Source organism: Xyrauchen texanus, chromosome 25 (assembly GCF_025860055.1).
Source record: "Xyrauchen texanus isolate HMW12.3.18 chromosome 25, RBS_HiC_50CHRs, whole genome shotgun sequence".
In the NCBI taxonomy this organism is placed as follows: Eukaryota; Metazoa; Chordata; class Actinopteri; order Cypriniformes; family Catostomidae; genus Xyrauchen; species Xyrauchen texanus.
In genome coordinates, this window is record NC_068300.1 from 20,047,013 (window position 1) to 20,065,144 (window position 18,132).

Sequence of the window (18,132 nt, forward strand, 5' to 3'; positions counted from 1 at the left end):
AGGCCTATCCAAAAACATTTCAAGTGTATTTCGCATACATTTCAGGATGAACTGCCAGCAGTACATTTCTAACCTCCTTGTCAAATAAGGATCAAATAAGGATGCTACAAATCTTTTTCTCTTAATATCTAATTTGTTTCCATATGTAGCAGGGATGGCTAAAGTACACTCACGGTTGACATAGTTTGACCAAGTCGTGGTCTGTGGTTCCTGGATGCAGACCACGGATGTACAGGTTGGTTTTGCTCAGCTGGTCCCCACCGCTACTGCTTCCATTACAGCTGGTGGTGGTGGTGTTAGGACTGGGCAGCGCCATCTGCTGGGTGGAGGATGCATATGCCTGCTGTGAAAACAGAGAAGTGATTAGATTACAATTCATAGGATTTTTCCTTTAATCTTTCAAAAAGGACCATATTATAATTTCCTACATGGCTTTTAAAGGGTTAGTTTACCCACAAATGATATTTTTTTCATTATTTACTCATTCTTACTCACGTTGTTCCAAACCTGTATGAATTTCTACCGTTGAAAATTTACGGCGAAATTTAGAAAAGAAAATACTGGTAATAAATTGCAACTGAAGCTTTTATGCTTCAAAAAAGAATGCAAAAGCACCATAAAAGATGCTAAAAATAGTAAAGTGTGCATTATATTTCAACTCTTGTTAACCCATACAATAGCTTTATGTGAAGAAAAAACACTGATATCCACTGATAAACTCTCCAGAGAACTGTTAACCGCTGTGACTGGATTTATGAGTCAGAAAGAACTTGAGAACCATCAGTGACTTAGTTTTACCAAATTACAAATGAACACCACAACAACAGCAAAACATGGCAATCTCAATATGCTGCAGAAGATTAAGCGAGACTAAAATAGATTTGACCATAAAATGTGATTTGGGTTACTAGATGCAAACAGATCCTGCATAAGAAACAGCCTGCACATGTTCTTGTGTCCAAAGCCTGGGGCTTTTCCCCTCTTGAGAGGTTTTGTTAGTTTTCTAATGAACTCCTCATCAGTCAGAAGGGCAGAATGTTTTTTGGATATGAATAATAAAATCTTAGACAGCGAACAATGGGCCAGTTTAATGCATGCCACAGGTTCACTGGTTTGGCTGAGATTGTTTCAAAGAAGGGAGTGGGGCACATCAAGAAGTGTTAGAACAAACAGTATGTCATATAAAGCAAATGGTTTTGCTTTAGGACACAGATTTTACATTGGACATCAATTGGCGACACAACACAAAACCAAAATACTATAAAACAAAAATATCCTATTTTCTTAAAATTACCATGAGCTCCATAGGCCCCAAATATACAAAATCTTTCAAATGGTTAAACAGGAAAATGTATAATCAACAGCAAATGTGATCTACCAGCTTAACGCCTGTGATATACATTGAGCTAAGGTTTTTATTAGTATTAGTTATATTATCAAGTGACAAATAAATTTGCGGGGGAAAAAAAACAGCTTGGAATTTAATTTGGATGCACAGGCTTTGATGTAAATAAAATATATTTTATGTTCCCCTTCCTTTCAAAAGTAATGTCTATTTATTTTTTTGTATTAAGCTTTTTTTTTTTCCCTGCCGTCCGCGACCATATGAGAACAGATCTGCTGCCCATTTGTGGGTCTTGACCCATTAGTTGAGAACTATTGATATAAATGACTTTTCTCTTCTCTCTGGTTGAGCCAGTTAAACCTGGCTACAGAAGGCTGTCTAATTGTGATCTGAGCTTGTTAGCATTGAGCGCCAATCCATCTCATGTGCTGGGTGCAGTCAGAGCACACTGTCTCATTAAGAGTGCTCTACTCGGCTAACTCTGCCTCTGCAACAAAAAAATAAATAAAAGATGACCGAACCACTGCCCCCCACTAAGCCCATCTGCCCTGCAACCCTGTTCAAGGTTGAGCAGAGCTGCACACCTAACAACACCAGTCACAAACATTACATGCTAAAAATAGCAACACCCCCTGATGACATCAGTGGAGATGGATGTGTTGTTGCAATCATGCAACCACCTCCTGTTCTTAATTGTTCTTAAGGTTCTAATTTCTTCTAAGGAATTAGTTAATCCTAAAAAATAGAATTTTTTTACATTTACAGTAGTTGACATTTTTTTATAAAAGGAGTTTCTCATAATATGCCTTAAATACATAAGGGTCAAATATTGTGTTTTTTGCCTTCAAAGTTATTACACGTTTTCAATTGTTGTTATTGCATAGAATTTAGATCTTCCATCTAAATCAATATGCAATTTAATATAGGCAATGTTGAATATCATTTTCAGATTTATTTTTAGTAAGAAGGTAAATAGCAAGCTGTCATTTAGCAGAGGCTTATATCCATAGTGATTTGCAGTAAACTTATTACAGTGAACCAAATGTGAGGTACACACACACATATGTTGTTTTTTTATCTTTGTGGAGACTTTTCATCAACTCCCAATGGCTTTTTACAGAGCAAAAGATATTTTCTATCCCCTAAACTGAATCCTCACAGAAAATGTTTGCATTTTTACATTTAAAATGTTATTTAGGATGTTTAATAAGCTGTTTTCCTGATACAATGTAGGTGATTTCAGGTTTTCCTTGTGAGGACATTTGTTCCCTTAATGTTGGTAAAACCTGAGCCACACACAGTATAAATAATTTTTATTCACAAAACAAGTAGTGTTATAGAGTCATGTAATGCACACATTCCAGGGGGCATTCAAGGTTTAAAGGGCTTGTTTTATCTAAATGTAAGTGCATTATATTCTACTCGTGACTTCTAAAGGACTCTAAACAAATGCCTACTATTCAGGCACATCTGTTAAATCTATAGCTTTAATTCTTGTTCATGCAATGCATGGTATATATTACTTGGAGACATTCCTCAGAGTCTGCATATACTCCTGCATCATAGCCATCTTCATGCATTCCATCTGGTGCGACTACCATACTCCATTTACTTCAGGTTGTCTTCAATGTACCTGAATGCAGAACAAATCCCTGTCAACAACTAATCAATACCACCAAACCTGCCCTTGAACATCTCACTGGCTGCTTAATGAAATCAGGGTGTTTCCCCTTATTTGCAATTCAAGACGGCACTGCAGTGGAACAAGCTAAAGGCGGCCTCTTCATTTCCATAGATATGCGCAGTGTGGTAATGAGAGCATGGCATGGCTTGCACCTCTCTTGATTACTCCATTGCAGTGGCACTAGGGCAGACTCTAGGGAAGGCCAGGAGCTGGAGCTTGCAGAAATAGGGGTCAAGGGAGGCAGTAAGAAGCTCTGGATGTTAGCAGGGGATCTAGACATAAGGGGATGGTGCCAGGTGTGACTGGAAATCTAGGTTACAGCAGGGCAAGTCAAAGTCCTACTTTTTTGTTAAAACTGCCTCGCCATCTGAAATACCAGAGTGCTCTCTATGCTAAACTCAACGTTCATAAGCATGAGCCTCAGCAGTCAGCGGTGAGTTTAACAACGCTCAATGTCACGTGCAACAGCGTTCAGCTATCGTCGGTTTTCCAGACCGGAGCGTGCGTTTAAACTTTTCTGCTGATAGTTCAGTTACACTGCTTTGCTAAATATGGATTGTACCATTTAGGTGAGCATTTGATTGCATCTTTCTCAGTCAATGCTTCATTGTGTGGAGTGCGGTCAAATATACAGATGTAAAGATTATCACCGCAGTTGTAACAGAAATGTTGTCAGCACGTATGCACATCCTAGGCAACAAAAGATTCTATTTGGTTCTATACAGCTGTGAGTGAGCCCTCTCAATCGTGAACCGAATCAACTCAGTTTGCTATTCTTTTGCCAGTGATTACCTACAAAACAAAACAAAATGGCTCCTGCACTGGCTATTGTGTGCAAATTCATAATATTTGCAGGACAATTTTTTCCTCACTGAATAGGATAATACTTTAAAGAGAAAATGGTAGAATAGACTTTATCTCTTTTTTTCCAAAAAGAAAATTAAATTAAAAATAATTCTTAAGTAAACATGACATTTCTTAATGACCATTTTTTTTTCATGTGGGTTGATAATGTGAAAGGGCTTTAGCAGATCTAAATGTTTCTCCCCAGTTTTCATAATTTGTAAACAATAGCCCAAAATATTAAAATGATATTGGTTTTTTTTTCATTATCAAAAATTATTTGTTTGTTAAGAGTATAAGTCATGTTTGTATTTCAGCCTGATTTTATGAAGGAATTTATGGCCAGACCTCAACATATTATAATTAAATATACAGTATACCCTGTGACTATGTTAATATGAAGAAAATGTACTGTAGAAAAAGGGGATTTTTAAGTAAAATGTTACTTGCAATCAGTGTTGAGTGTAATGCCTTACAATTAACGCGTTACATAATACAATTACTTTTTTCGAGTAACAAGTATCACAATATTTTAAAATTTTAGATCGTAATATTGGAGTTACTTTTTAAATAAAGTAATGTGTTGCTTTTGTACACTTCTACTTTCCCTGTATTGCGAGAAATCAGGAGTAAAAGTGTGCAAACTTCATGGAGGAGATGTAGTGCATGATGGGCATTGTAGTTTTATAGAGTGTGTGGCCAAAGACTATTTAGCAGAGATGAGTCACTTCTATTTAAATGATGGGAGAAACTGGAATGCCCAATCAAGGAGCTCTAGCACCCAACAGTCAATGGATGTAGAAAAGAAGTCCCACCTTGCAGGTAAAAGAGCCAATCACCTTTTAAAATACAGAAATCTCCTGACAATCAACTCGCTAAAGCGCATGTGCATTAGCTATTCAAGAAGGGAAAATTTCGTGTTTTAGAGTAATATGAGGTCAACAATCAGTTGAGTGAAACGTGATTGATTTATGTGTTAATACACACTGCATTAAAAAAATCAGTAAACACGTTCAGGCAGAGGGATTATAAGACTAGTCTTCCACTGGCTACGACATGATACACAGGGTGAATTTCTCAGACTTAAGCAGCTGAAATGCTCTGTGTTACAGCTCCCAGTATCTGGGAAAATGGGATGAGAAAAGCTGACTCTGGATCAGTGGTTCCTAGCAATGGTCTACATCGATTGTGTATGCAGAGAAAATGCCTTTGTTTCCAAAAAGATTCTATATTTTTGTTTTATAATAAAAAAAGTAGTTTGATTCATTAAACAAAGTATTTTTATGACATTTTAGTAGCATTAAAAACTATTCCATTCAAGATGTATCAACATGCACCTTTGAAGTTGTGGCATCTGTACGCACCGTTGATCAACTTAAAACAAGGGTGCACTGAGATGATTCCTTGAACGTGTTAGGCTGGCATTCCCCACTGAATTTTATCCTGACTTTTGGAAAAATTCTTAAGTTGGCTCTGGCATTATCGATGGGCACAGCACATGATGACATATATGATGCAGGTTCAAGTGTTGGACTTTGCTGCTTTAGGTAAGACAGTGGCTATACTTCATTATTCATACTGGCTGCCATGTTGATGCAAAAACAAATCATGCATATTCTAGTTATTGATTCTTTATTATAATTATGACGTGACGACCTATTTTCTAAATATCTGTTTACTATGTTGTTTTGACATGAGTGTTGTACAGTAGCAAGCATGATATGAAACGTCTCTTGTATGTAATGCATGGCTTATTTTTATGGAATGAATAGCATAGCAGAAGAAAAACTGGCTGTAAGAAAACTCAAATATAACGCCAAAGTAACAACACTTAATAACTTAAAAAGTAAATTTTTATGGAAAGTTAAGTTAGTATTTTAACGCAATATTCTAATGGGTTAAAAACACTTACTCGTCAGTTCTCTGATATGCCGTAGCTTGGTCCTCTGCCACTCCTCCACCCTCTAATGGACAACAGATGCGCTTTCCCCAGGCGGATCAGAGGCAGACCTCCAGCCCCTGGTGGATGGAACACCCCGCCATGTTTTTGGTGGACGGTAGGGGTCTCCCCCGCCCCTGGCAGGGGTAACCGCTCCAGGCAGTTGGTTGGGAGCCCCTCCTCCTCGGCGGCCATTCCTCCGCTTCCAGGTGGCCGATCTCCTCCGTCCTCTGGCGGATGACCGTGGCTGCTCTTTTGGGGTGGATGGTAGTGGCGAGGACTCTACTACGGCACATCCCTCCTCCTTCCCAGGATTTGGCACCAGTGTAAAGGGATTCATTGAAAGGAGGCGGCGAGAACCGGCTTGACGATATAAATAAATGTGACAAACACACACACAGTTGTTGGACAGCTGTCCGTAAATCTCTATCGCACTGCAGCTTCCAGTCGGCCCTTATCCCTCTCTGAGGCTTGATTAGCCTGATTAGGGGCCGGGTGTGCAGAATCACGACCCGGCCCCACCCTCCGCCCTGCGACAAAATTATTCCATGGTTTTTCCAAACAGATGTTCTTAAGTCAGTCCTTCTGTATGCTGCCGGGAGGACAGAGAAGCATTGGGTGGAGCGCTAATTTTGCGGGGGGTTTCTGATAATAACATTATTTTTTTAGCACAAACTTTAGTTTTGTTCAGCTGTGAGGACAGTGATTAACTATACGTATTGTCCAATAAATTTTTAAAGACATTTTACAATGTTTTAAAAGCAAGCATCCCACAGTAAGAAATCCTAGTTAACTGCTACGACTGTACACAAAACAATACTTACGCTAGCCAACTGGGCAGTCAAGGGAACCTGGTAGTCAAGGGCCCCTGGGCACTGGCCCCATTGGCCAGGTTGGTAATCCATCCCTGATACACCAGCTTAAGGCCATAACTGTCCTCGGCATGCACATGTTTATTGTAAAACCAGGACGGGGTAGGGGTGCAACTATATTTATACACACATATGCAGGTGAAAGTGTATGTTCTTATTTTATTTATTTATATTTTACGTTTACAACTATTTTAATCACATTTAAGCCTAAAAAAATTTAGGGTGACAAATTAATTTAAAAAAGTACAATTTAAATTTTTTTTAACGTTATGAACTTGCATGTGTTATAATACGAGCTGTCACTGTTGGAAATTTCATTTCAACTACACATTTTAACAAGTTGAAAACTATAAATTAAGCAATTACACGTATAACAATTAAACGCTTGTATCTGAAAAAGTGCAGTGTGCCATAGCTGTCTAAATGTGATCTGCCAGGTCAAATTTATCTCTGCGGGTTCGGAAAAACCCTGAAAATTTAGAGTGTCAGCAAAACACTTCACCAGCATTTTCACGTATTAAAGGGGTGGAGTAGACTCACACCATCATCTCTTGGGGAAAAATAATCAGGGGTGCACCAATAATCCTCTTAGCAGTTTTGACTGTCCATTGTAGTTTCCTTCTGTCTGATTTGGTGGCTGAACCAAACCAGACAGTTATAGATGTACACAGGAAAGACTCAATGACGGCAGAGTAGAACTGTGTCAGCAGCTCTTGTGGCTGGTTTAACTTCCTCAGGTAGTGAAGGAAGTACATCCTCTGCTGAACCTTCTTCACAATGGAGTCTATGTGGGTGTCCCACTTCAGGTCCTGAAAGATGGTAGAGCCCAGGAACCCTAATGACTCCAATTTGGGGGGTCTCTATCCACTATGATTAAGTCCACTTTCATCTCCACTGTTTTGAGTGTGTTCAGCTCAAGGTTGTTGTGATAGCACCAGACAGCCAGCTGTTCAACCTCCTGTCTGTATACAGACTCGTCACCATCGCGGGTGAAGCCAATGACCGTGGTGTTGTCCGCAAACTTCAGAAGCTTGACAGAGGTGTCCTTTGCAGTGCAGTCATTCATATACAGGGAGAAGAGCAGTGGAGAGAATGCATCCCTGAGGAGCACCAGTGCTAATAGTGAGGGTCCCGGATGTGAATTTCCCTAGTCTCACTAGCTGCTGCCTATATGTCAGAAAGCTGGTGATCCATCAGCAGATTGGGTCAGTTTGGTTGAGAGAAGATCAAACATGATGGTATTGAAGTCTGAACTTAAGTCCAGAAATAGGATCCTTGCATAAGTCCCAGGTCTGTCGAGGTGTTGCAGGATATAATGCACTCCCATATTGACAGCATCATCCACAGACCTGTTTGCCCGGTAAGCAAACTGAAGGGGGTCTAGCAGGAGTCCAATGATGTCCTGGCCTACATGAAGGACATCACTGGACCTCTGCTAGACCCCCTTCAGTATGCTTACTGAGCAAGCAGGCCTGTGGATGATTCCCCAGGGAAGTGGATAGAACCTTGGTTTTTAAATAACATGTATGCTGATTCTTAAACATTATGCAGTTTTTCACCCAAACATGGTTAACTGGATAAAAGGAGGGGCAGAGAAAAACAGAAAAAAATCCATTAATTTCTCACAGTCCTCCACCCTTTTTCAAGTTACACTCATAAATCAGGATTACATCTTGTCAGGCATTTTCTCAACCTCTGTGTATTTGTTTGTCTTTTGGCTAATCAAAAATGTCTGAACATCACTTTTTGGTAGAAAGAAAGAAAAAATTACTTTGCCAGAGCCAGTATCTCAGTAACACATGCACAGTGTTTGTGATGGGAATTCCAGGAATTCCAGGTCATTTATCTGAGCAATCTGCATCCTTGCCAAGAAAGCGAGAAGGAGGGGATTGATTCTCCAAAAAGGCTGCTTGGTTTTCAAAACTGTGGCTTTCAGCAGTGATAAACTGATCCATCTCTAGGAGGAGAATTTTAAATAACTTTGAAAGGAACTTTCCCTTGGGAGCTTAATAGAGTTGCTACATCGTGTTTCTGAAGTTTGACATTTTTAATAAGATAATATATTTAGGCTTTTTTTCTTCAGAGAATGTATTTTAACAAGGGCTGAAACAATTAGTTGACGTTATCGACAATTAATGTAACATGATCACAGTTCGTGCCTGACTGAGGAGAAGAAGAATTACACAGCTCACAGTCCAGATGCACTCTAAACTTTCACAGCTTCAGGTGATGTAGATCGCAAAGTATGAGGGGAATTACAAAAAACCAAATAAGTAAATACAGAAGCGCTTTCATTGTGGAATAAGCAGAGCCGGAGCTCTTTAAAGGAAACACCCCGGTGTTACATCTTAAATGCAGTTATATTTAATGCATTATAGCTTTATTAAAGTTCAAATAATATGAAGCAGATCATGTAAATAACTTCAAACTCTGACTCTGGCATTTCTCTGTGCTGTCAGCGCCTATTCTATGAGTTGCAAGAACTGTCCCGATCTAAGGGGGAGAGATTGCACCCGGCTGATTCACACTCTGTCGCTTAATGCAGCTAGATTATAATGTGATGGCTCACAACTTATCGTATAATAATATATGTCACTGTTTGTTTCTTATCGTGAAGAAAATTGTCAATACGCAGCTTTATTAATCAGAGAGATGTTGTTTTTTGTGAGTTAAAAGAAAGGTGAGATTGGGTAGTCTTCACCCCATTATTCAACAAAATACGTTTTTTATTTGTTTTTGTTTTGTCTTTTTTTCCAATACAAATATCTAAAACTCCTTTAAAACAATTTACATTTGCTTGAGCAGCTATACTGCAGAAGAAAAAAATATATATAATTGTTATTTGAGAATGTTAAATATTATTAAAAATACAAATATTAAAAAATATCTAAAAATATATAAAAAAAAGATGCATTCACAAGAGAAGCAGCTTATAAGATATTTAGACTTGCTTTTAGAGAATAGATCTTGAATACAAGTATATTTTGTCTTTATAGCAATCGCAGAAGTATAACCAAGTGAAACAATACACATATACAAAATACACTTATATTTAAGAGACATTCAAAGCATGTATAAATATCTTATATGTTGCTTCTCAAGTAAATGCATCTTGTTTTAAAGGGGTCATGAACTGAGAAATCTAAATTCCCTTGATCTTTTGACATATAAGAGGTCATTGTACTATAAAAACATTGTGTAAGTTTCAGAACTCAAAACTCTATCATTAGTCTAAAAACAGCTTATATTGAAGCCAATCTGCCAAAACGACAGGATGTGGAATGTGCCACTTTATTACGTAATAGTGTGGCTAAACACCGCCTCCGAAGATGAAGATCAACGCCTGCTTCTACATCACTGCCTGTTTAGCCCCGCCCACTGATTCACGCATGTAGTAGGTAAATAACGAGAGAGGCAAACACAGGTCTACACAGAAACCAAACGATAAAAATGGCTCCGAAGGCAACAAGACTGTGCATTGCCAAGTTGTGGAAAACACAGTCTTTGCATTGCCTTCCTTCTGACCCCAACATTAGGAAAAAGTGGATGGACTTTATTTTTAATGAAATTCCAGACCGTGTCAGTAAGAACTTGGTCCTTTGTTCACTTCGTTTTACCGCGGATTCGTTTACAAACAAGCCACAATTCGACACAGGATTTTCAGAAACATTGAAACTAAAAGACAATGCTGTGCCGACTATACTGGATAAGACAGTAATGTCGCACCACACAAGTGTGAGTTACGGTACTGTTTTTATTACATGGTCACTATTGCTTTGTCTGTTATTACAGATAGTTTGATGTACTGAGTATTTATGTGTTTTTAACCTAAATCCCAGCAGCATCCATCTATGAAGGATGTAAGCTGTCAAACCTACATGCAGAAATGTACATCATATACCTGTTAGCCAATCATGTGGAGGGGTGGTGGCATAGTGGGCTAAGCGCATAACTTGTAATCAGAAGGTCGCTGATTCAATCCCCACAGCCACCACCATTGTGTCCTTGAGCAAGGCACATAACTCCAGGTTGCTCTGGGGGGGATTGCCCCAATAAGTGCACTCACTGTAAGTCGCTTTGGATAAAAGTGCCTGCCAAATGCATAAATGTAAATGTCATACCAGTAGGCGTTTACTTCAGTCTACAATCCACCACGCATATTCAAACTTTGTGTTCTGATGAGGGGTGTCAAAACAGGACAGAAAATAGCCCATTACTTCTAAATTATGAAGTTTTTTGAGGTGAGAATCTTGATAACATTATAAGTGGACCTCAGAAAACAGTAAAAAAAAAACATGACCCCTTTAAGGATTTTTAGACCTTTTAAATGGAAAACAAGACAAAAACTTGAAACAATGGGATTTTTTTCAGTAAATTTGTTTACTGAATTAAACCTTTTTAAAATTACTGAATTAAAATTACCCCTTTAATTCAGTGGATGTAATTTAGTGTTTTTTAAAAAGATGATTTTGTCCTCTTTATTGTTAGTAAGCACGTTTAACACAACCTTTTAAGTCGGGGCACAAGCTGAATAATCGGTTAAGAGCTAATGATTAATCATTACAAAAATCCTTCTAATAATCGTTCAATTAATTGATTATCAAAATGATCGTTAGTTGCAGCCCTAATTTTAAAAGTGAAGTGTATTTTCTTTTTTTGGTGGGATTTTCTCTCATTTTCTCCCCAATTTGGAATGCCCAAATTCCAATGCATTCTTAAGTCCTCATCGTGGTGTAGTGAGACATAGTGCTTGTGAAGGCTTCACGCTATTCTCTGCGGCATCCACGCACAACTCACCACACGCCCCACTGAGAGCGAGAACCACATTATAGCCACCACGAGGAGGTTACCCCATGTGACTTTACCCACCCTAGCAACCAGGCCAATTGGTTGCTTAGGAAGCCTGACTGGAGTCACTCAGCATGCCCTTAATTTCTTAATTTTCTTAATTTATTTACTTGTTTATAGTCAAAACAGGCAATAAAATCTGACAGTGCTAAAGAAGTAATCCAAAGTATTAGATTAATGATGTTGAGTAATCTAACAGAATATGTTACAAATTCAATTTTACAGTATTCTGTCATCTGTGACAGAATACTTTTTAAAAGTAGCCCTCCCAACCCTGGTGTATAGGAAGGTTTTGTTCATGTGTGACTGCAAAAGTAAACCAAAAAAATAATACTAATGTTACATTAATTACTGAGCCAATATGAACACTGTAAAAAATGTTTTGTTGATTCAATTCATTATTTTTAGTGGCTTTTTTGCATGGGATTTTTTTAGTTTTACTGACTTCTGAACATTTTTTCTCACAAAATAAAAAGTGATCTGAACATACTGTAGATGTCAACATACTGTAAATGTCCACACTTGACAGAAACCTCAGTAATGGTGACACTAAACAAACATAATTAAGTAAAAGAAAAGCTTAACATCACCACACAACTATTAACTAACAATGATGACAAAAAACAACAACAAAAGCAATAGCATAAATTACGTCTGCAAATAGCAAAATATTTTCAAGCTGCAATGCATGCTGGGAGCTTGCAAATCTTTGTTCAGACATCTTTGTTAAGTGAGTTGAGATAACAAATACGCTTGTTAATTCTACTTATGTACAAGTTGATAGAATCACAATTTAACGTAAAGTTGGCTGGAAAATTTAGTTATCCACTCAAAAAAACATCTTGATACAACTAAATGTCAAAATATTTTTTTACAGTGAAAGTTCAAATGTATGACTTCATGCAAACAAACAAATAATAATTAGACTGTCTATGTGTTGTAGATTTGCATATTATCTTAAGGCCAAAATTATTGTAGCTATTGAACCAGTAATTGAAATATAAATGAAATATGTCACGTATATAGGCAGATAAGTCCCATCTTTAAATCAAGCAGGGTCACAGAATTAAAAACTTAATAATGACGTAATCCTATAACACGTTTTGAAGAAATAAGCATCACAAATAAAAGTGCATTACTGCACGTTTCCAAGTGTAGTCTCCAAATATTACATAATATACATAATATATTGTAATTGGGGAAGCAAAGAACAACAATTAATTATTTTGCTCTTATGGGCACACGCAATTATAAATAATGATTCAAACTCACTAGCATATACTCTCTTAATATAAGGGCTCAATTGTTTCCTCAATCTCAAGCGCTGTTCCTGTTGCGAGAGCTCACATGTAATCAGAAACGGCCTCTGTAACACATTGGGTTTTATTATAGTTATTACAATTGATTTTTGTACAGGCTGGTACACCCATGGCTATTCCACTGATGTATGATTAAATATAATTTTAAAAATTATTATTTTAGTAGTATCACTGTATTGCTTATACTTGGGTTTGGTGATATAAACCAATGGGCCAATTGTTTCAACAATGCTCTCACCTTTACAGTGGGCAGAAAAAAAGCTTACTGCATCGCCTTTGTACTGAAGGGCAAAGAATCTTTGGAACACTAAATGAGCTCCCAAATATTCATAGTGTGTAAAATTACTTGCAACATTTTGCCACCTAACAGAGTGTCATTCTCCACCAGATTTTACTCTGCTAGAGCTGACAGCAGTTGGTTGAGGCAGTGCAACAGTGCTTAGCAGACTTGCATGGCTTAGCAAGGCTATCTAAGTTTGAAGCACATAAAGAGGAAATTAGAGACCAGTGGCTGAACACTCATACTCCAGAAATTCTGGAAAAATGAATAATGTCCCCTGATGACTTTTACTCAGGTTCTGGAAATGGTGTTTCAATTAGAGTTTTCTGCAGAGTTAAGGCTTATTCACACCAAAAGTGAATATTTTTCACATACGCAAGTCACATTTGTATTATCGAATGGGTTGTGATTTTCACTAAAGTGGGTGATAATTGACAATGCAATATCTTGCATTTAAGCTTGTGAAAAGAATGCTTGTATTAGAAATGTGCAACTAAATACAGCGTATTCCAAATCAACTAATCGGTAAGCTTATTTCAGATTGACCCCTATAATCCTGGATGCTTTATGTGGTGTTTACAAAAAACATGTTTTCACATTCCATAAATGCTAGATGGAGTATAACCGAATGGAACATAGTGCAGAAGCCTCAGGATGATTTATTTTAAAGTTAGACTATTTTTAAATTAGCTTATTATGCGGCAATGGAGTATTTTTGAAACTCTCAGTTTTCTGTGAAGGAAGTGTGGATGAGAGGTGTAAATGTAGCTAAATTAATGCATTTTCAGAAGAAAACGTATTAGTGTGGAAGTAGCCTCTGCTTTTTACATAGATATTGCAACACAAAAAATCTATATAGTAGGCGTAAGCTTTACAGAGCACTCCCTCCAAGTGGACCCTCATGTCTCTGATCTTGTTGTGCACCCTGGGCTTGTCCTCCATTTTAGCTACAGTGGCAGCAACAACGGCCTTTCCTGCTCAAATGACAAGTCGGCCTCTAGGCTTTGCCTAATTGCATCTACTCAAACCTAACAAACACTGGGTCGTCCAGCCCCTTTCTAGAAGGTCAAGAGGCAACCCATCATCACCCTTGCCAGGTTTTTACATAAGCAGATGCCCTTCGGGTTCAGTTCATCAAGCTGCCACAAGATTAGATCAACCATCTTCACTGGCATCCCTAGAGTGGTGATAAACTTCAAGTTGGCATGATGTCTGCATTCTTTGGCAAACTCCTGCCAAATACAAGCACATCTTTTTTATGTTGGGGTTTTGTTTAATGGCTGAGGGACTTGGCCATCTTCAATCAAACATGTGGGTTGTACTGTGGTACTAATATTGTACCACCTGCCCAGCTCAGCTTGCTTCCTATCTAGCATACTACCTATGCTTCCTTCTCCAGCACACAGCAACCACATCCCCGCTGTGTGAATTATTGAGAAAGGATGCACCATGGGCCTGGACACCTGCCTACTCAGCAGATAAGCTTATGGCAGGATTGATAGCAGTTCTGCCATCAGTTAATTCAATGTTTTCTTACAGTATTTAAATGTTGATATAACAACTTATTCTTTCTTGACGTCTTAGAAGTAAACTTGCTTTGAAACATACAGTAAGTGTCTAAGAAAAAATCTACTCTGAGAATGCTGTTGGTTTCATTAAAATTGATCCTTTACTAACAAAGACATTCAAATTATGGTAATAACATTTTTTTTTAAAATAAGCATTAAACTGAATACTCAATGTGCATACATGTTGTAAGTTCTGGTCATTTCAAATGGAAGCATTTTGGAAGCAATACAGTAGGATGTATTGACTGGTCATTGTGACCAAGTCTAATACAACTACAAGCACCCCTCATTACCCTCCACCATGTATCCTACCATTGTTACAAACTACTATAGAACAGCTTTATGATTACTAGAATGCATTAGAACTATAGTCTTTACCTGAATCTTCTTCTGTTAAGACATGGTGGTTACATTGTTGCTCAATGAGGTCAAACACAGAGGTTAAACACACATCTAACTGTGGAACTCAATAGCTCCTCTCCTATTTCATCAAAAACTGCAGTGTAATATGAAATCAGTGACCACAACAAACCTTGCAACAGAATGAGGTCTGACAACTGCTTGTATCTATGAGTTGTTCTTGGATTTTGTAGAGGGCATGGGTGTAAAGCTCTCAGCTAATTCAACTTTTGGAATGCCAAGCTGGATCTAGTACACAGTGTACGCTCATAAAACTGTTGATGAGTACAGCATTATACTTTTAAGTCATTGTCAGAAACTGCGATATTCTCATTTATCTCATCTGTTGATGCAGTAATGGGGAAATAATTAATTACATCATTAAATGAAATCCCTTTAAAGGAATATTTTGGGTTCAATACATGTTAAGCTCAATCGACAGCATTTATGGCATAGTGTTGATTACCACAAAAAATTATTCCAACAGTTCCCAAAAAATTGCGGTTACAGTTAGGGAAATACAATGGAAGTAAATGGGGCCAATCCGTATATGTTAAAATACTATTTCATAAGTATAGTCACAAGATGTAAACAATGTGTGTTTACATGGTTTAAATATGATAAAATCGCTTACCAGCTCAAATAATACATGGGTTTAACACATTTCTGCCTTTAAACCCTCTAATAATTGGTCCCATTCACTTCTATTGTAAGTGCCTCACTATAACCTCGATTTTTGCTTCTTTCTTTTATAAAAAGGAGGGACGACTCAAAACTAATTTTTGTGGTTATCAACATTATGCTGCAAATGCTGGCAACTGTGCTTAACTTGCATTAAACCAATTCCTTTCAACTGTAATTTTCAACAGTCATTTTATTGATGATGACCTTGTAAGGGCATTGAAGATGGAGTGCTTTGCATAAACCTGCAAGCAAGCACCCCTGATTCAGTCACCTTCACTTATAATCTAAAAAGTGAATAGTAGACAACTAAAAGTGCATAATAACCACCTTTAATAATTTCCGTCAAAATCATTGTGTATAGAATCACCTGATTCCCATATGTCAACTGTCAATATTATGCATGTTATGTGCATAGATCAAACCTTGTTGCCTGTTTATATAATGATCTGCACAGGAATAAACACTGAATTTGGAACCATTACACAGGTGAATTTACGATTTATAGGCCTAGTTATTGTGGCATTTGTTTATCAGTATAAAAGATCATGCTTCGGGTTTTCTATTGCTGCTTAATAAATCAATGCACATAACTATCAAATGTGAATAATCTGTTAAAAGGCAGACAATATGATTTTAAAATCTTATTTCGACCTTATCTCTTTGTAAGTAAATGCACCAGTAGTTCAAAGGCAATATCGCATAGATCTCGTATCCCGAACACGGATGCTCGCGCATTGACTTTTTTCCTCTTCATCCGCAAAGTCAATTCGAAACCATTGTTTCCCGTCATAGTAGTAAGATTTTAAGGGGTGGGGCGAATCACTCCGCGTAAAACTTGGTTAAACTCATATTCATTTTTCCCCCAAGATATTTTCCTCGAAAATCTCAATTGATAATCCTCTTCTATTATATGGTGCAACGATGAGAGACTATGGTACCGCTTATAATACAAACATCAAATCCCTATAAACTGCGTGTACCAACGAGCATTCCGGATCACAAGTTCAGTAGCCTTCAGTCTGTGACTTCTCAGCCAGCCAGTTAATAGAGTACATCAATCAACACTTTTTTGTTTAAATGCACGTTCACTTTAGTAGCCTACCTCACTCTATATAGCGCTACATTATCCGACACGATCGCACGATGTTACAGTTCTTTATTTCTTTCTTTTTTTTCCTAGCTTCCACTTTCAAGGACACTGCAGCTCGCAGTCATGCAATTACACAGACAACAGAGATAAGCGAGATAAATTAGCCTTTTCTACCGGCCCGAACAACTGACGTCTCCGCATATGTACATCGCTTTACCTTTTTACTGGTTCTGCCGGTATAGCCGTTATATGTGTTGATTCCTGTCCTTGGCGGCACGGAGAGCAGCATTTTTACAGCAGCGGCAGCGCTGTGTGCGGAGCGCCTGTGCAGCCAAAACAGTCAGCTGACGTCGGCCAGGGAAATTCAGCCTGGAGTCTGGGGAAGAGATTGAGCCACACACACTCACAGCTGCTGTTCATTAGCACTCATGAAGAAAACAGGAGTAGTACACTCTTTTAAGATGTTATTGAAATGATAAGGCGTACATTTCAGTCCATAATAATCTGTTATACACTTTTCTATGACTATTAAATTGGTTTTGGTTCCATATTATACAACAGTTAGTTCTTGTCCTCAAATCTTAACTAGTTGTATCACTCTGTGAGCATTTTGATGTATTATTAATTTTGATTTAATTCACTCCATGCGTCCTAAATCGCATGAAGATCATATATATCATGAAGACGCACTTCTCGGCCGGTTAAACATGAACTTCTTTTGGTATATAGGCTATGAGAGTAGTATGAATTCTAGACCTAACCTAGGACATGGGTGAGAATAATCAACCCTGGTTTTGAAGCACCATTTAAGCACAAGGAACAATGTTCTTGGGACATACACTGATCAGCCACAACATTAAAACCACCTGCTTAATATTGTTTAGGCCACCCTCGTGTCGCCAAAACAGAGTTTATCTGAGTTACCATACACTTTGTCAGTTTGAACCAGTCTGGCCATTCTTTGTTGACCTCTCTGACCATTTCTGTCCACAGAATTGCTGCTCACTGGATGTTTATTTGTTTGTTTTGTTTTTGACACCATTCTGAGTAAATTCTAGAGACTGTTATGTGTGAAAATCTCAGGAGATCAGCAGTTACAGAAATCCAGCCCACCTGGCACCAACAATCATCCATGTGATTATCTAATCAGTCCAATCGTATGGCAGCAGTGAATAAAATCATGCAAATACGGGTCAGGAGCTTCAGTTAATGTTCACATCAACCATCAGAATGGGGAAAAATGTGATCTCAGTGATTTGGA

General features: G+C 37.9%; 1 protein-coding gene across 2 annotated transcripts in view; it reads right to left on the reverse strand.

Moving 5' to 3' along the window:
• Positions 1 to 17,238, reverse strand: part of LOC127619290 (RNA-binding motif, single-stranded-interacting protein 2-like) — a 48,416-nt gene extending 31,178 nt beyond the window's left edge. For both annotated transcript variants that reach the window (XM_052092152.1, XM_052092151.1), the window contains exons 1-2: positions 17,089 to 17,238; positions 174 to 343 (exon numbers count right to left, since the gene is read on the reverse strand). In XM_052092152.1, coding sequence (XP_051948112.1) covers positions 174 to 343; positions 17,089 to 17,160 — 242 coding nt within the window. In that variant the 5' untranslated portion in view covers positions 17,161 to 17,238. The remainder of the gene's footprint in view (positions 1 to 173; positions 344 to 17,088) is intronic.
• Between the last annotated feature and the right edge of the window lie 894 nt (positions 17,239 to 18,132).